The 20,701-nt window shown below is 39.6% G+C and overlaps 1 protein-coding gene across 4 annotated transcripts in view; it reads left to right on the top strand.

Annotated features, from left to right (window-relative positions):
- The window catches only part of LOC110372439 (kalirin), a 140,651-nt gene that overhangs the window by 11,733 nt on the left and 108,217 nt on the right, over positions 1–20,701 (top strand). For all 4 annotated transcript variants that reach the window (XM_049837210.2, XM_049837207.2, XM_049837203.2 and 1 more), the window contains exons 9-14: positions 1,802–2,016; positions 2,097–2,177; positions 2,259–2,453; positions 2,592–2,714; positions 2,948–3,139; positions 7,005–7,174. In XM_049837210.2, coding sequence (XP_049693167.2) covers positions 1,802–2,016; positions 2,097–2,177; positions 2,259–2,453; positions 2,592–2,714; positions 2,948–3,139; positions 7,005–7,174 — 976 coding nt within the window. The remainder of the gene's footprint in view (positions 1–1,801; positions 2,017–2,096; positions 2,178–2,258; positions 2,454–2,591; positions 2,715–2,947; positions 3,140–7,004; positions 7,175–20,701) is intronic.

The following is a 20,701-nucleotide window of genomic DNA, read 5'->3' as shown; positions in this document are numbered from 1 at the left end:
CAAACCCAAATTTTGCCGGCACAAATACACAACACAAACATTTAAATTGAAATTGTTAGAAGATCTAATACTACATTGTTTAATAGGCAAAGTCCACCACAAGTCCTCCGCAGTACTTGCGTAAGAGGGTTGAGGCAAGGCACATAACTCCTTTCGGACTGCAATGAGCACTCCACCACCGTGGGTTTGTCCAGTGACATCGTAATCCCTATCCCGACGCCACATTATATAGCGATTATCAAACAATTTCTCTGAGTCACTCACACCAGGCAATAACCATATTATGTTTCCGTAAGTAATATAACGTCGTAAGAAGTAACACTTAAATTCCTAAAGAATTGAATAGTTTTGGATCGTAATCCCCGAATATTCTGGTAGTACATCTTTAAATCACACAATGAATTCATTTTTGTAACTTATAAATAACAACAAATTACGCGAAAGTCTAAAGGAATTAATACTCCCCCAATCATACATGCAACCATCAGGCACGTCAACAACCAACTAAACACTACTTCACATGTATAATATAATACATAAAAGCAAGCGAAAAATGCATCATACATCTTCCAATAAAATGAATAAGATAGATTAATGACAAAACACGGCAGAGTAAGTGAGACAAATATAAAGGACAATGGGCGATTCCGGTCCAAATGTCCACCACGAACGAGGCCTATATGGCTAGATAGCCCGTTAAATGTAGAACATTTTTTGTTATGAAAGTAAAAAAAAATATAATGCCAGAAAAAAGTTATAGCAAAATCAAATACAACATTTTACAGATTTTTTCAATTTCATTTTTTCAATTACTGTTCGTGATGTTCGATTTTGGTACTTTCTGTAACTTCTGACAAAATAGAATTGTTCATTATTAGAGAGAAGACACCACCAGTTACCGCTGGAACCAGGAACCGCTGAGTATATTCAAGCACTTCTGGCGCCTCAATTCGTTAGTGATTCGTACATGCAAAAATATGGGCTGTTTATATGCAAATGTGTCTTACTCATCTTAGTTTTAGATAAAGTGCGGAAATGGTAGTGGAGTGAAATAAAAAATTATAATGATAACATACAAAAACTACCGAAAATTAAGAATACATTTTTGGATAAACTTTTTTTTGGCATTGTTTTTTTTTTACTTTCTTAGTAAAAGTTACTCTAAAATAACTGGACTATTAAATTATATAGGTCTCGTTCGTGGTGGACATTTGGACCAAACTTCATACATTCTTGCCCAATCTCCTTTAGTAATATTTACTTTAAAATGAACAGCGCCATAAAGCATACAAACAAACTCATTAAGAGAACAAAAGCGAGGTGTCGACGCGTGCAGCAAGCCAGGGGTGCTAAACCTATTACTATTAATTCTACTATCGGCCCCATCTCAAAACTCAAATTCGCTCAACGAGCTATCTATGGAGAAGGCTATGCTCGGAGTTTCTCTACGTGATCGAGTCCAAAATGAGGGGATCCGTAGACGAACTAAAAACAGATATAGCCCACCGGATTAGCAAGTTGAAGTGGCAATGGGCAGGCCATATTGCTCGCAGAGCAGATGTCCGATGGGGTCGAAAAGTACTGGAGTGGAAGCCACGGACTAGCAAGCGCAGCGTAGGACGTCCACCAACAAGGTGGACAGACGGCCTTATAAAGGTTGCCGGAAGACGCTGGATGCAGGTCGCCTCCATCTGTGGAGATCAAAGGGGGAGGCCTATGTTCAGCAGTGGACGTCCTATGGCTGAGATGATGACGTGTCACAAGTGTCAGCGTGTATTAAGGTAAATGTGTTGGGTGGCAGGTCTGGAGGAGCGGTCGGCGGTGCTGTCGCTGTCGGTGGTGTTCCACCACAAGGCGGAGGCGTACGTGTCGGCGGTGGGCGGGTGGGGCGCGCAGTGCGGCGCGGCGCTCGCGCTCGCCGCCGGCGCCGCGCCCTGCGCCGACCCGCGCGCGCTCGAGCAGCACGCGCAGCGCCATCGCCAGCTCTACGAGCACATGTGCCAGGCCTACACCGAGGTTAGCAACTGTCGCCACTACAACACTTCATAATTCAACAAAGGATTCACCAAACATGCTTAGATTGTTTTTGGTTTCAGGTCCATTCGACGAGTAAAAAACTGTTGTACCAGTTGGATCATCTTGTCCAAGTGTGCCATCAAACGGATCCTGCCGATATGGTAAGAGTCTATTTAGCGATAGTATAATTGTATCGTGTTATGTATGGTGTAGAACAAGGATGAAGTGTAATGTGTGTGCAGGGGGAAGGGTCGTCGAGCGGCGCGGGCGGCGGCGGCGACCCGGCGGCGGACTACAGCTCGGGCGCCAACCACGTGCTGGCCGTCATCCACCAGATCCTCGGCCACCACCGCGCGCTCGAGGCGCGCTACCACCAGGCGCGTCTCAAGCTACACCAGAGACTCGCCTTGCTTTTGTATAAAGAAGATTGCAGGCAGGTCCGTACCAATGCTAGCTCGCACTCGCTACATCTTAAACCATCTCTGTAATTCGAGTTTCGAGCGCAAACAATATGTATACTCGTGAAAATAAAACGCAATAATACAATATTTGGTGTTTGTTATTCATTGTTCCAGGTGCTCGATTGGTTGGCGAATCACGGTGAAGTATTTTTACAGAAGAACACTGGAATAGGAAGGAATCTCCATAAAGCTAGAGTATATCAAAAATCTCATGAGCATTTTGAAAATGTTGCTCAAGTAAGTTTATTTTATGAATATATTGTTTTGTCATATGTAGTTAAGAAAAGTAGTTTCGTAATGCTGTTTTAGTAGAAGTGTTTTTACGACTGAGTCAAAGCTTTCTTAGGCCGACTACAGAAAGAAACTCTGTAGCCGGCTTGTGCATAAGTAGGCATATCGAAACAACCTGAAGTATAGGAAACTGTTAGTGAAATGGAGCAGGTGTATTGAGTATAAGTATCGTGACGCAGAACACGTACACGAACGCGGAGAAGCTGCTGGCGGGCGCGGAGGAGCTGGCGCGGTCGGGCGAGTGCTGCGCGGAGGAGGTGCTGGGCGTGGCGCGCGAGCTGGAGGCGCACGTGGCGGCCTTCGCGGCGCGCGTGGACCGCCGCCGCCGCCGCCTCGACCGCGCCGTCATGCTCTACACGCACGAGAAGGAGGTACTTCATATCATCACTACCAGTGGCGAGGCGTCTCTATAAGCCGATTCCTGTCGGATTCACTTTCCAATTTCAACTTACAAGCATAGGTATAATTAATAATATAGGTATAGGTATAATTAATATAATAATTTAAACCACGCAATTTAAATATCCATCCATCCTCCGAGCCTTTTCCCAACTATGTTGGGGTCGACTTCCAGTCTAACCGGATTAAGCTGAGTACCAGTGCTTTACAAGAAGCGACTGCCTATCTGACCTCCTCAACCCAGTTATCCTGGCAACCCGATACCCCTTGGTTAGACTAGTGTCAGACTTACTGGCTTCTGACTACCCGTAACGACTGCCAAGGATTTTCAATGACAGCCGGAACCTACAGTTTAACGTGCTATCCTCAGTAATTGGTGTCTAAGATATACTTAGAAAGTACATACAAACTTAGAAAAGTTGCATTGGTATTTGCCTGACCTGGAATCGAACCCGCGCCCTCATACTCGAGAGGTTGGTTCTTTGCCCACTTGGCCACCACGACTTTAAATATGTATGTATGTATAACGAAATGCATACCATCGTTTTGTCTATAAATTACTTAAAACATTTTGCTCCTATACAACCCGTTACACGTCTCGGCTTCCTTCTTCGAAAATGTCCATACAAATCTACGCCTGCATGACGTCATCGCAGCCGCGCGATGTTCGCAAAATATGGGCGCGCGGTAAGCCAGCACACGAGCGGCTTCTAGCCAATGAACAAGCGCGAGTGAACGAGAAAGAACGCGTCCCGAGTAGAGTATCTGTCTACGCGCGAGAGACAGCGCTTAGAGCTCTCAAATGTAAACAAACAAATTCACTCTCATTGTTTTTATTTTGTTTAAGATAGTTTACAATTTGTTCGTTGTATTAATTGTATTTAGTAGTGAGTGTATCATTTGGAAATTACATAGTTCGTGTGTGTATTGTGTAGTGAAAATAGAGAGACCTCTGTTTAAAGATGGTATTTTGGTAAGTAGACAGTTTGTTTATCCCGAGCGAAGCCGCAGCGGGTCGCTAGTATCAGTATAAAGTCAAACGATGAATCCTTTAATCTCCCTTTATGTGAAATATGCGTGTATGGTGATTCAACAGAGATATCCTAATATTTCGCGAGATGCACAATATAAACTTATTCATAAGTTTACATAGTTTTGAAACTTTCAGTATACAATAAACACAATACCTACTATAATTCACTTAAGTTACTATACGGACAAAATAAAAAAGTCAGTAAATAAAAACTAGTGCACACGAATCATCGGCGTCGTGTTACACTGACTGGTGTCACGTAGCCGGCCACGAAACCGGCGGTACACAACATCTCTCGGCCAAAGGTCTTTCTTAAGGAACTTGTCGAGATATTAGTTACTGTCGTGTTGACAAAGTTTATAGAGGTACCAATTGTACCGAGTGTTTTGAACAGTTTCTCTGTCAGTTTTCAAGGGAAAACACTGTTGTTTGTACTGACTGACAGCTACTGTTATCTGCACCAAAAAACGGTCGAGGTCTAAAATTGAATTTGTCATTGGGAGGCGTCGTCCTAATTGGCAGCAATCGCACGACGGCGCGATGCGTTTTTCATCTAAGACGTCGTCCTAATTGACAGCGATTGTACGATGACACGATGCGTTCTCGTCGTTCGATGAGTTCAAACATACAGATTTCATCAGAGTGTCCTATTTGAACGTCGCAAGTGAGATAGTGAGATCGTGAGATGAAAAACGCATCGCGCCATCGTGCGATCGCTGCCAATTAGGACGACGCCGGATACAGATAACCCATTGAAATAATTTCCTTATTTTATTTACGCACATTTAAATCTTTGTCGTTTTCAAATGATTTATAAGCAAAACGGGTCATAAATCAGGTGTGTTGATTACATCGTGTTTATTGTATGTATGGCTCCGTGGCGGGTGCTCGCATGATAGTCGTGATAGTGCTTCACCAACTAAACCACTCGGGAAACATCTGCATATAAGTCTTATTTGATTAATCGAGCGGCCCGTCAAACCCTTCATATGTATAGAAACACTGTGTGCCCTGGACTCACGCCAGGCTCCAGGTGAACTTTCACTTAGTATATTTGCATGCTGGCAGCCGACTATCAACAATCTATTTTATTTAAATGAAGGTTTCACTGTTTACCTACTGCTGCTACTATACATGTCAATTCACACTTATTGTGCTTGATCATGATTTATGTCAATAGTTGATCGAAGAAATTGAAATGAAGATGATATACACTAACTCATATCTTGTTTCACCGCATCATTCATGTAAGCCTTTAATTCTATTCTAACAATAAATTCGTAGGATGTTAACTGTCCTTTGTCCTTAAAAAGGCAGTCGAAAGTCGGCAGTTAGGCTTGGGGCCTTTCTAGGGTTCATGATAATATACCATACGTTTTGGTTTGTAAATAATCTATAAAAAAACTTGTAGGATGCAAGGAAAAATGAAGCTGCTTTTTAAGGCAAAAATTGGTATCAATAATGTACATTGATTCAAGATTCATACGAAAATAATACAAATTAACTTAGAGGTTCTAGAATATATAGGCAGCTATTCGACAACAGATGTCTGTAGCAAAAATATGTTTTAAAGTTAAAATATTAATTACACGTGAAATGTTATCTTATGGTATGTTTGAGTTTGGATCCTGAGCAATTTCTACAATTAATGATAGCGCATTTCATCGTTTTAGTCGAGTTACAAATAAATGATATATAGATGTCATTTAGATGTGAAGGACGGTCTATGGGCGGTGTCCAGCCACGCCTGCCGTGACGTAGTCGTGACGTATTTGACCTACTTGAAGGCGCGTGACCTACCTGCGTTAGGGCATCTCCGCTAGTCTTTTCTCCTCCGTGGTATGTACTTTCTAAGTATATCTTAGACACCATTGACTTTGTTTCGGATGGCACGTTAAACTGTAGGTCCCGGCTGTCATTGAACATCCTTGGCAGTCGTTACGGGTAGTCAGAAGCCAATAAGTCTGACACCAGTCTAACCAAAGGGTATCGGGTTGCCCTGGCAATTGGGTTGAGGAGGTCAGATAGGCAGTCGCTTCTTGTAAAGCACTGGTACTCAGCCGAATCCGGTGAAACTGGAAGCCGACCCAGCATGATTGGGAAAAAGGCTCGGAGGATGATGGGGATAGGTAGATGGACTAATGTTTAATGTATTTAGGCTCTTGTGCAAGGTTTTTGGGATAACTCCAGAGCTGGACATTATGATGGGGATAGTTGTGGTGTGTGTGATATTCCACTGCGTTTTGAGCTTTATTGATAAATTGTGTATTTGTCTATTTTTTCAGTGTGTGTGTTAGTAAGGGTGTGGGTGTTGCATGTAGCTGTATCTATTATGTATACTAATTTCTTGTTTATCTACCATAATTATGTCTGCTCTATTGTTATAAATAGTTTAATCTGTGATTATGGTCCTATTCCAGTACAATTTAAAATTAACATTCTTTAAGACTGCATGTGGCTTATTATAGTAGGGTACTTTTATTATTACTCATTTATTTGCAGACCGCGGTCCATAGTATTATACATTAAAACTTATTAAGCTATTGTTAGTAGGTACACATACAGAAACAAAAACAAGTACACAATAAATATTTTTAAATACACACTCATCCAACTCCGCCTGTGTGTGCAGTCTCACCCATCGGCCTAACAAGTGGGACTGGACAGTCCCACCGATCGCTCAATGCTCTGAGTATGCTGTGGGAGCTGTCGCGTATTCTATGCCTTAGAGAGGCGCAACGCTTACGCATACGCTTTTTACTACTTGTTCGCCGCCTCGCTGTATATAAGTGTGTGTGGTGCAGCTGGTGCAGTGGCTGGACACGCTGCGCAGCGACGGCGGCGTGTGCGCGGCGGACGACACGGCGGAGGCGGCGCGGCGCGCGCTGGAGCAGTGCGCGCAGCACCGCGCGGCCTCGCTCGACGCCTGCGCCGCCACCCTCGCGCAGGGCGACGCGCTGCTGCAGGACCTCAGGTATGTGCACAGCGCTCACCTATTTACTTACCAATAGATAACAATTTTGAGTTTTGAAGGATTGCTTAAAATCGGGCGGTTTCTATTACAGTTGCCTGAAAGTTATTCTCTGGCCAAATCTTTCAAAGAACAATTTACCTGCCTGTTAGAACAAACAATCACACACTCCTAAGAATCAATTTTCGATTTCTCAACAACTTGAAGAAAGTTTATTGATTTTAAACTAAGTATATCATGGAGTTTTGTAAAATCCTGTGTAATAAACATGTATAATTTTTGTATCCGCAACTCTTTCCCACCGGCTTGCGCATTAGGCTCTGTCAAAATTGTCAAAATGATTTTTAATTACCTGATACACTAAAGACGAAAGACCTTGTCTCCTGTAATACAGTTATCAAACTAGTACAGGCTACAGATGATCTTTTCCATTCACTAAGTCATGTACTACATTGTTGTATACATTGTTGTATTCAGCGGTCTTTGTTGTTAAAAATAAATATTGTACCCTGTTTCATGGATGAATAAAGTTATTTATTTGTCATAAAGCAAAAGTAGCACAAAACGCAGTTGTTAGAAGACGCCCATGTAGATACATACATTATGGGTAAAGTTGTGGAGTGCGCTCGTCCGACTTGTGGCTGCGGCGGCCATTCAGCGCAAACTTCCCACTGGGCCTCGTATCTCTGCAACAGATAAATTATAGTTTCCTTGTGACATGTGCCGCGTTCACATTACCTCACTCCTACTGTCAACACTATACGGACAAAACAAACTGGTATTATTAGGTTTCCGTTTGAGGTACGGAACTCCAAACCATGTTCTTATTAAATGTGGGCTATTTCATTTACTCGGAATTGCTTTAGTTCGATTGCTGTCAATCTACTAATACTTGCCATAAAAATAGTTCACGCAATATGATTCCTTACGCTTGCGACATCGATCCTGATTACGTTGGTATTTGTAATCGTGTGCATAAAAGTACTTGCATATGCTCGACTTGATGACGGCAGAATCAGCAATCAGCATTATCGAATAATAGCACATAAAAATATAAAAGGACTATTTTAAAAACGGACGTCGTCGTGTCGTGTGTAAAACGGGAGTCGTGGTGGCCGAGTGGGTAAAGAGCCAACCTCTCAAGTATAAGGGCGGGGGTTCGATTCCAGGTCAGGCAAGTACCAATGCAATTTTCTAAGTATTTCTTGGACACCAATGACTGTTTGGGAAAAGGCTCGGAAGGAAAAGAAGTTAAAAAACGGACCTAAGGGATGATTTATATGAGGCCGGGCCGTGTCCGGGGCGTTTGTATGTGTTTATATTACACAGTGCATGATCCGTGGCCCGTCCGGGCCACAAACTATAAAAAGAGAGACGATGGTGCCGACAGATTTCAGGCATTATTGCGAAAAATCCTACGGGACACTTTTATTTCGGCAGCATATAGTTCTGTTTGTATGTGTTTTCTTCTGTTGGCTTCAGACTCGGTCACAAAGGTAGCATGATTTGTATGCAAATCCTGGTTTTCGATGGTAAAAAATGGTACACAATGGCCGTCGCATCGTCGTCGGGACGTTACACAACGGTATGCGACCCAATTTCTATGAAAACGCGCATTGCCAGAGCGTTACTCTGTTTTCAGTGAAAATCCTAGTGTGGACACGCGATGCAGATATGTGGCTCGAACAATGTATCATTTATCTTAGCGTCTTACCGGATGAGATTGACGGCTGTCTGTGCGTAATTATTGTCTTGCTGCAGTACCCGACTATCGTTAACGAAGGCCAGTGAATCACTGACGAATGAATACATCATCACGTTCATTGATTATTTATTTTAGTTTTCGTAGATTCAGAAATGGTAATATTTTTTACTGAATTATATGATAATCGAGTCATAGAGAGAATTTTCAAAATAATTTATGTGGTTTGAATACAGAAGTGATCGTTTGTAAGCGAGTGTGTTGCGCGCTGAATGAAAGCCCGCTGCGCCGTTGTGTGGAGCGCCGAGTGTTTTGTGTAGACTACGCTGCGGGACGAGTACGACTTGATATGGTTATTCGCGCGACGCGTATTCATAGCGATGCTCGAAGATGCTACTGTCTTAACTTAATGCAATATAATCAAGCTATATTTTACATATTCTCGTAAGAATGTGGTCTTCTAAATTAGAAAATAGGATTTTTGTCGACAGGCCTATAGTAGTATCCTTTTTCAGTAAATAAGAACCAGGACTTCTGGCTAACATTGCTTCAAAAATTCTCATCGCTACGAATATATAATAAGCCCAGATACGAGGTACTTAGTTTATACAAACGGTTGTGGAGTTCCCCCAACAGTCTATCGTCTCCATCATCAGGTCAGCTTTAAACCTTCACTGTTTTGTGATGTATTCAGACATACACGTAAGTGTTAGATTTTAGCCTACGCATGCCTACAATTTTCGAAAGTTCATTTCGATTTCTCCAAAGCGTCTTTGAGTAAACAACAAAAGCTTCCGACGATTTTAATCCTCCCCCTTTTTGGGAAGTCGGATAAAAAGAAAAGCAGAAAGCTAATAAAAACACCCCCGCCACAGGTGTCTAGGAATCGCTAGTAAGTCCTAAGTAAAGAAATCTTGTCTCGGATACGTAAGTTGATAGTTGCAATCAGTTGGGTTATATCCTCGGCGCATTTAAATGATACCGAGAGATATTCCCTAAAAGGTCGGAGAACTCGGCGTGCTTCCGTCGCGTTCGCGTCTTACTCAACGCGCGGAAAACTTGCCGTTTGCTCAACCGACCGGGTTTTGCGCGATGCCAAATATACGCACCACTTGTCACTACTTACTGCTCCTTCATTGATCGCTGCAAAACTGACTACTTACTTAGGTTCAGCAAACTGTCATTAAAACATCACTATTCTAAATATACGAAACATGACTCTGTGCAGTGTTATCTAAATTAGGGCCTGACTACTTTTTATAATTAACATTACATATTATGTGAAGCTAATAATAATGCTTCTAGTGGTCCTTTTATGGCGAAACTCGTTTGTAAGCATTACAAAATAATTGGTTCGCAATACAAAATGAATCAGCCCCCGTCTAACTTGTTTACCGTAACAGGAAAAGTGGACAGGGCGACGGGCGGCGATCCTGTAGGATGACGGGGACCAAACAATGGCGCTCGTTGCCATAGCGCCACCAGCTGCCCTGCGAAACCACATCTATATTTAGACATATAAAGGCGGGTCTACGCAAGACGAACCGAGCACGAGCGGAGCCGTTCTCGGCTCGTCGTTCGCGGCGTCAAGTGTGGACGTACAACGAACCTACAACGATCACTGTTCTCGAACGTAGTTTTCCGCAGTGAGTTCGCGGCTTTTGGCGAATATGGACGATATTTATAATATTGCAGTAGCCGCGGCTGTTGCAGCGATTATTATAACGGTAGTCGCGATGCAAATCTCTTTGTGTTGGTCAAAAACCGACAACAGGCGGAACACAGCCGAGCACGAACGTAATGCTCGCAGCGCGCTCGTTAGAGGCTTGTAAGTTGGTCCACACTAGACGAATTGTGTTCGACTCGAGCTCCGCTCGTGCTCGGTTCGTCTAGCGTAGACCCGCCTTAACTGTAACAGCTTTAGTTTATCATCCAAAAAATATTAGAGGTAATAAACGGTCACTTTGCCGTTATATTTTATGAAAATATTTCCGAATGGTAATAAGTTAAAAATGGTTTATTGCTGTTTTTAGGGTTCCGTACTACGTAGTACGTACTACGTAGGGTACCGTAAAGGGTAAAACGGGACCCTATTGTTTTTGCTCCTCTGTCCATCCGTCCGTTTGTCACCAGGCTGTATCTCATGAACCGTGATAGTTAGAGCTGAAATATTTTGGGGGGCACCCATACCCATATATAATGGTACCCTTCGTGCGCGAGTGCGACTAGCTCTTGGCCGGTTTTTTGAATGACACCTCTTGTGTGGCAGCGTCTTAGGCAGTAATTTGTAGCCACCGCGTGCGTGCATCGCGATCGCGAGTACGTACAAACTTTCGCATGGTTTTTGTTTGCGACAACTAAAACATCGATAAAGATTAACAGTAGAGTGTCGATGACCTGACTATATAGACACAAAATATAAATATAACAATTCCCAACACTGTTTATCTTCTACTTAAGTGTCCTGCGATGCTCAAGCGTTGTTCAGATTGAAGTTTCCAGAACGGAAGCAAATCAAAAATGCATCATGCATGCACTTGCGGTACCTGCTAGTGCACCGTGGTGACGAGTCGTGCGTCACCATATATACATACTCGTATACAACTGCTGCACAGTAAACGATACAAGCTCCACGTGACAATCATTTATAGTACGAGCAGTCATGTATCAGGTATATTTTTTTGTTTCAGCTGAGGCGCTTATAAGATTACATTAACGTGCTCAACTCTTTTAAACTTTTAGAATCGGTTTAACCTACTTAATGGTCGGCACGAAAAGTAGTAGTGTCTAACTGTCAACTTTATTCAAACTTGAAATAGATACTTGTACCCTTAAGAGGCCACAGCACAGACTCCTGCTTGCTGACGATACATTCCTTAGGGCTTTATTTCATAACATGGGTAGCCGATACATTACGTACGACTGGTACGTTTTATTCTTGAGGTATTTTAGAGAAAAAAACCGAACTATTTTAGGTACGTGTCTAGTCAACAAATATTTTTCAGACAATAAAACATACACATTGTATTGTACCGTACGAATAGCATTGTCGTTATTTATGCACTGCAATGTTTTGATAGTAGCCCCTCAAACAAATATTAACACTAAACCTAGGTCAGTCTGTTTTTAAGTGTAGCTCTGCGACCGCGGGGAGTGTGGGGACGTATATTAAATACAAAGACATTGGCTTCCCGCTGAGCTCGCATTAACTAATACTCACCTCACAGTGTTCATATTTATGCGGCGATGGCTACTTGAAATAAAACAAATAATGTATATGTATGTAATTATTCCCAGAGCAGGGCTCTTGTGTGATCCCTGCGACATTATTACTGCTATTGACACATCATTATCTATCTAGGATGTTAGTTATTGAAATTGACTATCGATTGCATTCAACATCAAGTTCCAAGCTCTGCTTCAATGATACATTTTCAATGTCATAGAAAAGAAAACGTAGCGCTGGCAACAGAGACAGAGAGCAACAGTATGTTGCTCTTAGGAGACATCTGCAATTTTACCCAGCTATTTATTTTCACAAAAACATTATCTGAGCCAGTGAAAACATTCAGGAAAACAAGTCGTAGTAGCGGCTTTACTCATAATGATTCATATACTTGCTTACAAAAAAAAATGGTAATAGCATTGAGTTCATGAATACAATGAAGTTATTGTTAAATGATATTAGTGTACATGAAGTCGCGGCCACTGACGGCCTCTGTCGCGTTCACGTACTTACGTCGTCACCGACTTTCTTACTATCGAATTGAAACAAGTAATCAAAATAAACTATGGTGCATATAACATTTGCTATTGTGAAGTGATTCCTACGGAAAAGATTGTGTATCAGGATGTGAAAAATGTTAGGTTCACAAGCATGTCTATAGGTAAACCAGTGAACCTGCAAGTGAAGGGGGATTATAAGAGGTTCCATGTGCCAATGCAAGTTGGACATTTAATTAGTTAATATTTCGGTCGGTGTTGGGAATTTTGACGGTGGTGCGCGCTTTTCTTGAAGGAGTAGTTGCGAGGCAGGCTCGGGGCCGCGGCTGCACAGCTGCATGCATCTCGCAGTCTGCACCCGGGAAGGAGTGCGGTGTGACGTGCGCTCGCCACTCGCACACGCTACGATACCGACGCGTTTTCGCGCCACTCTCTTGTTTTAATTCGAATGTATTTTGTTTTTCGGGTCATTTATTTTTGTTCAATAATAATTGCCAGCATTCATCTAATCGAGCGTGTTTGTTTTGTGTCACATTTATTTTCGTGATGGTGCAATTTATTTTCAAAATTTATTTTTCTTTACTTATTGTGTTATTTCGCGAACCAAAGAAGCTTTGCGATTGACTCCTAAGCGAAGCGACGATCAATTAAATATGCAAGAAAATTATTTGCGGTCAAAATAGGAATAACATGACATCATCAGTTTATTAAATTGGTTGAGCGATGATCAGCAGGCATCAGTTAACAACATCACGCTATAGTTTGATGTATAGTAATAGTTTTATCGGCTTAAGCACCGGGCTCGCTATCGATGGTCACCGGTCAGTGCTAACGGTCCCCTTTTAATTATATCGATAACTCTGGTGGCTATGATTGAATTTCCGCAGAGGGGATTTAGTTAGTCTGGCTGCCGGTTGACGGACTATTCGTGCACTGCAACGGTTATTTGTATTTTTTTAATGATCTGAACGAATATATATCCAGTAACGTCATGAAACGTTAAATAATATTTAAAGCTTCTCATACAATTTACCCAGAATGATAGAGTATTGAAATGTTTATTGGTTAGATAGACCAGCCAGAAGGAAAATAAACTCTCGTCTTTCAGTTATATGTACCTATAAGACTTATAATTTCCCTACAGTTTCAGCCGCGTCCCAGGGAACTTTCTTCCCGTACCCGGACAAAATATTTATTGTTACTTGGGGATACTCTAGCTTTCAAACAGTGCAATATTTCAAATAGTTTCAATATTTTCGAAGCCTCTAGGGTAGAATCAAACCAAAAAAAAAACTATATAAGTATTTTAACTTTTTTAAACTAACACAAGAAAGTTTCCTGAAAGTTCGTAAAGTTACTTACCTTTTTATCGTTAGGTTTTGATATTTATCTATATCGATTCCCAATATAAAATGTTCCGGTCAATAATGTGTTTTCTAAAATGCCATACATTAAATGTGTAAATAGATAATATTTCAGGGGGAAAACAAACTTAATCAATATCTTCTTCCAAGTATACTTTATTTTTGTTTGGCTAGTAATAAAAGTTCCGACTAAAAATTGACCTTACTCAAAATACTAAATCTACTGCCTAAAATACACTTTCCGACTACTTTTGTCCGAATAAAAATGACGAAACGACCGTATGAGATACTGAAATCTTCGAAAAGTATGTAAACATGTAACATGACTGTTTATCGCTATAATACTTTTCTACTAGCATAAATTACGTTCTACTGAAAACTATGCTTTGTATTTTTTATCTTTACTTGCCTACTATTAATTCATAAATTACCTTTCATATTTCATAGACTGTGGTGCTACTTTAACTGTAACACGGTTTTGAAAATAATATTCTTAGTGGTTATACAGAAAAAACATGCATCAGATAACTTGACTTTTTCTTACCACGGCACGGGTATGCTTCGATGTCAGTACCTATTTCATGCATTATTTAGAAAGTTCTAGAACATTCGTATACACGCTTTAATCTAAAACCGCGTAGACTTTGGTTTACTGGAATATTTTACTGTTACCTATAAGTACTGTATTATTATTCGAAAAATTTCCTAGTTTTTATAATGTCAGCGAGATCAGAAATAAAAATAAAACAAAATTCAGTATATTATGAAAATATAGTTTTCATAGGTAGTAGACAATGTTAAGGTCATGTGGAAACAGCCGAACGCGACCCGGACCCGATCGAGCGGGCCGAACTGTTGAGGTATTTTCATCATTATTGAGAGTTAAAAATAAACTCAGAGTCTTGAAATTTGACATGAAGCATTGTCATATAATGCAAATATAGGAAAAATTTCGAATATCTAATTTTTTTAGTTATAAAATATAAAAAAAATGTAATAAAAAGAAACTTACTACCTTATTTCTCACGAACGAATAAAGGTATCAAATTGAAATTTATACCAAATACCTAGGTCTATTGTCCCTTTAGGCAGTGAAAAAATCAAACTTCTAAGTTAACGCGATCAAAAGATACAGCAGTTATACCGACACCTTAGACGAATTTCCGTCACACGCTAGTCAATCAAAACCTACAAGGTACTTGTAGGTTGAATTGGTTGTTGAATCTTGAAATTCGGCAAGAAGCAACGTTATATAGTACAGATAAACGAAAAATTGCGAAAATGATAAATTTGAAGTTACATAAAATATTATTTTTGCTTACATGACATGAAATATTTTTTTAATAATTATAAACTTACCCTTTTTCACATGAACGCGTAGAGATATTAAAGTTGAAATTCATATCAAACACTTCTTAAATATAATTGCCTCTAAACTGTGAAAAATTTTAAATCATTCAAAGGTCATTGGGCACCTTAGTATGGAAACCATACCCACGGCGGATACGAACGAAATATAGCACAGTATAATGATAAAGACTCTGATTTACTATGGCATTAGTCGCATCAATGCGAACCATGGGAATCTAGAGAAAATCAGGTGTAAACATCAAATATTTTCCTCATTTCAATGGGGAATTTAAACGACCAAGTTTGACGGATTTGAGAAATCATTTCTTTGTAGTGAAAGAGTATACTCGCCGTTTATTTCCATTGTCATCAGGTCAGGATCTGATGATGGAAATCCTGAGAAATCGAGGGCAACTATCAGAAATTGTAGGCATGAATAGGATTAAAACTTGATTCTCAGATGTTTGTCTGGTGATACTATCAAACAGTGAAGGTTTAGAGCTTACCTGATGATGGAGACGTGAGAAAGTCGAGAGAACTCCTCAACGGTATGTTTTAGTTACGTCGTGTTTGGGCTTATATTATTCGTATTGACGAGAACTTTTCACAAAAGTTAAAAATAAAAACTTTTTACAAAAAAAAAAACAACTTCTAAAAACAACAAGAAAATTGTTTATCGGTCTAGATCTCGGTGGTTAAATAAATATAGTTGCATCCTCTAGACACCGACTTCTAGACCGATGCACCTAACATCTTTTTAATTTCTTTCTTTCTTTTGTTTTCTTGTTGCTTTTTTTATATGTTTGAAGTTGGATTTGTTTGTAAAATGCTACAAAATAGAATAGAGCCGACTTTATAAAACAAAGAAAGGGACAGAATTACACTTTTGTCAAGGCTCTAGAAACGTAAAGCAAGCAGCCCCGAATCCTACTCTCTAGCAGTCGTTGTTACAATTCGACAGTTACAAGTCGTCCGGCAGTTTCGAAAAAAACCTGAAACTGGTGCTCGTTAGGTGATTAATCCCTCAAAAATAAAAGATCCCATTAGTAGTGAATTCTCATCGCCTAAAATAAAATAAGCTCCAAGAGTAGGTTACGTTATAAATTGTAAAGGAGTTCCCATAACTATATCTGATCTTTGCTATCGATCCTACAATGGCAGTCAAACCTATCTATGTGGAAAGTCTTCGCCAATACGAATAAAATAAGCTCAAACACGTGGTAGTTGCAACATACCGTTCAGGAGTTCCCTCGACTCTCTGTGGTCTCCATAATCAAATCAGCTCCAAACCTTCACTGTTTACCAGTACCCTCAAAAATACACTCACATGTCTGGTTTTGACTTGATGCGTGCCTACAATATTCAAGAGTTGCCCTTGATTTCTCAGGGTTTCCAGATCCTCATCAGATCCTGGTCATCCGAATTGGCATCTTCCTTCTTTATGAAAAGTCTTTAACAATAAAAATTAGCATTGCAACCTGTACAATCCTCTAAAACTGCTTGTCTTTTATACTTTTCAAACGATCCTGGACATTCGTCTCCATGGAATTTTAATAAAATATTTATATTCAAAGAAACGTCATACCATTCTCCAAGATTTATAACTACTTCGATTCATGTCCACCACTTTTTACAAAGCGGGTCAGATACGCCCAATGACCTTTAAGACATAATTAGTTATTTTCAATCAGATTTCTGAATGATGACTATAAAATCTATACTAATATTATAAAGCTGAAGAGTTTGTTTGTTTGTTTGAACGCGCTAATCTCAGGAACTACTGGTCCGATTTGAACAATTCTTTCGGTGTTAGATAGCCTATATACTTTTTATCCGGGTTCGTGCACAGATTCCCACGTGATGCGGGTGAAATCGCTGGCAGAAGCTAGTGTTGTATATAAATAACTTTAATAAAATAACCTTTACAAGGTACTGGCCTACTATTTTAGTTAGGTATATTATAAAATAAAAAACATTAACTATTTTGACTCTCACGAAATTACCATAACTATGATTGTTCTAAAATGAACGGTTTGCGCGAGACTCACTTTTTATCTATACAGGATTTGTACGGAACCCTCGGTGCGCGAGTCCGACTCGCACTTGGCCGGTTTTTTTTTTTAGGAGAAATCGTTTTGATTATTTGTTGTCAAATTGGATATTTTTTTCTTTAATGTTTTGAATTTTTTGTCGGTACCAAATTATTATAACGCTGGTTAATTAGAATAATAGTAGCCATAGACAGCTGGAGATTAATTTGTTTGTCGGAACTATTATTATTTACCTTTTTGTTTTCACTCATTAGGTACGTCAATAATTATTTTTATACGCGCATAGTAGGTGCTCGATGGTCCTTAGAATCGCAGTGTTGAGGGCGACGAGATGCCAATGATTAAGGTAAATGAACAAAATCTTGACTATACAAATTATGATCATATGTAATTTAGTAGGTACACGTATGCAAAAATTAATATACATTCACATTTATTACCTGGCTTAGATTGATGTAGCTAAATGCATCAGACCATTTGTGTTCACAAACTTTTCCAATTTTAATATCAATTGAAGCTTTGTTTTTGTTTTTGAAATGCGGAGTTTGCAAACTTAATTAACTGCATATCGTACGTGCATTTATTTATCTAAAAAGCAAACTGCCTGGGCTCTAGTTTAAATGGAAAACATCAAAAAAATTTCGTTCGTTCTTAACTACATGGAGTGTATGGACGCAAAGATGAATGTGAAGTATTGTAAAGTTGCAACCATTCCCGCTACTCTGCTGTGTAGAGTACTAACATTGGCGCCCACTACTGGCTCGGCGGCCGTAGCAGTGCGTCTCTAGACACCAGCTTTACTCACTTATCGATAGTAATATTTTTTTCGTAGTACAAAAGCGTGTATTCGTCCAGTAGTACAGAATACTTTCTACTTTGTTTGTTGACGCATCAAAGCGACAAAGCTTGCAAGTTGTTATGGCTAAGTTTAAAGTCTTCCGTCCTCTTATTAGGTGTACTTTTTGTAGGACCAAGTTCACCGTTCACCGACCATGTTGCTTGTTTTGAAACTAACTTTGGTTCTTCAGCACTTCATTAGTTACACACATAACAATTAAATTAATAAATGTCTGTCATGTCTGTCGCCTACGCTAATCTGACTTCTTACCATTTTGATAACGTTAATTCGATAGCAATTGACACTGCGCGGTGGGCTTTTACACAAAATCTCGTGGGCCCCAGCGCCCAGGAACCCAGCACCGCCAGACATGACAAGTACAGATGACCTGCTACGGTTCCGATATGTGTGATACAAATTGACAAAAACATATATACACTCAACGTCCGAAGTTTATTTTATGGCATAGGTTTAATTAGAGAGTAAATAAGTGGTGTCTCAGCTATCTGGTAGTTCTGTGATCTCTCTTCATAACGACTTGTGGTAGAAAGGACTCACCTCCCGCCTAAAAATGTCTTCACACTCCATCAGACTTGAAAATTGTGTTATCGTTTAACAAACTTGGAGTAAATCGAATAGAAAGGATGCTTATCATCATCTCCCAAGCGTTTTCTCAACTATGTTGGGATCGGCTTCCAGTCTAATCGGATTCAGCTGAGTACCTACCAGTGTTTTACACGGAGCGACTGCCTATCCGACTTCCGATTCCTTCTTATCACGATATATATATCGTCACGATATATATACTAAAATGTCGTATATTTTCTAAACCCAATACATTTGGAGTAAACTGTTATAACATTCATAGTCTATCAAAAAAGGCGCTTCCGATGACACTAGTTTTAAGTCTGTAGGTGGATGGGGAAGGGGTACATAAAAAAACAGGCCTTCTGTTTTTTTATTAAAAATGATAAACATATAGTAATTATTTCTCCAGTCGCTTATTGTTTTCAACACAGCAACGTGTGGTATGTCCTGGGAAAACTACCTCGTTTATACACCAATAGTTGTTGCATTCTTTAAATATCGACTGGTGCTTATGAAAATGTTGATGTCATTTTTCTCTTCATACTCCAATTTTTAACGTGCAACTTTGCGTGAAAGTTAATTTCAATTTATTAGAACTGATCTTTCTTATAAATATATGTGGTTTTGTTCGTGATTAAATAAGCAGTGGCAGGTTGTTGTTCAGATACGTAGCAGAGTGACGGGTACGGATATCTGTGCACAGATTGCTGACAATAATGAAGATTGCCAGGCTAAGTGCATCGGATACCGCCGACCTGAGTTAACTTCCCATTGAGTCTCTGTGCGACGCGATAACATCTTCAACTCATTTAATTACCTATTTACCTATACACCATATACGATTTACCTATACACCTTGTTGTTACCCACGATGCAAGGAGCAGGTATATGCGTTTAGGGTGAGAGATGTGCGTTTGTGTGTGCTTTTGTGCAAAGTAATGTTCTCACCTATCTTCTAAACTAATGATCTGATTTTGATGCGGTTTTCAATAACGGGTTTGTGTTTGATGAGTTCATGTTCTTAAACAGGTGTGCAAAATCAACTGTATGATATTTTAAAAGGAACTTAATATTACGTGGTAGGATGAATCATACTTATCCATTGTTTTGCGAGATCTTACCTACATATTATATAGACAACTAGCCGTTTTTCCGCGGTTTTACCCGCGTCCCTTGGTAACTACTGCCCGTACCGGGATAAAATATAGCCTATGTTAGTCGTGGATAATGAAGCTTTCGAATGGTGAAAGAATTTTTAAAAACGGTCCAGTAGTTTTTGAGCCTATTCATTACAACCAAAGAAACATACAAACAAAGTTTTCCTCTTTATAATATTAGTAAAGATAATTCGTATATGCCCTCTAAAAACTCTAAAATAAAATTAAGCAAAATTAAAAATTTAAAAAAAAACCACGACGGTAAAAATCTTATTGAAAAATAATAAAATATCTAAAAACCCCCGACTTAACCCAATTATTATGTAACTAAGTATTATAAAAGACGTAATAATATCTTCCAAAAGAGTTGATATCTCGAGAAATCGGTAATAGATATACTTAACTACTTAAACTGAGAAATAACCCTCGGGGGCTGCCTTTTCTATATGTTTACAAATTAATCACACTCATGAGTGTATTTTATGTCATCGTTAAACATCTACAATTCTTCAATAGTTGTAATCACAACACTAGAAATCCTTTAGCTGGTTTAATGACAGCCCCCGACGGATATTCCTCGGTTTAAGTATATAGGATTTATCAATTTAATGGTATTTATGTTACAGCCAAAGTAATAAGTGTGCATATTATACATATTATCTAGCTATTATTTATAATATCTACTCAATTTGGATAAAGTGATAATTGACACAGAATTAATCACATTAACTAGCAATTTTATATAATATCTCCATAG

This window comes from Helicoverpa armigera, chromosome 1 (genome assembly GCF_030705265.1).
Source record: "Helicoverpa armigera isolate CAAS_96S chromosome 1, ASM3070526v1, whole genome shotgun sequence".
Taxonomy (NCBI): Eukaryota; Metazoa; Arthropoda; class Insecta; order Lepidoptera; family Noctuidae; genus Helicoverpa; species Helicoverpa armigera.
This window is presented reverse-complemented; position numbering and strand designations above follow the sequence as displayed.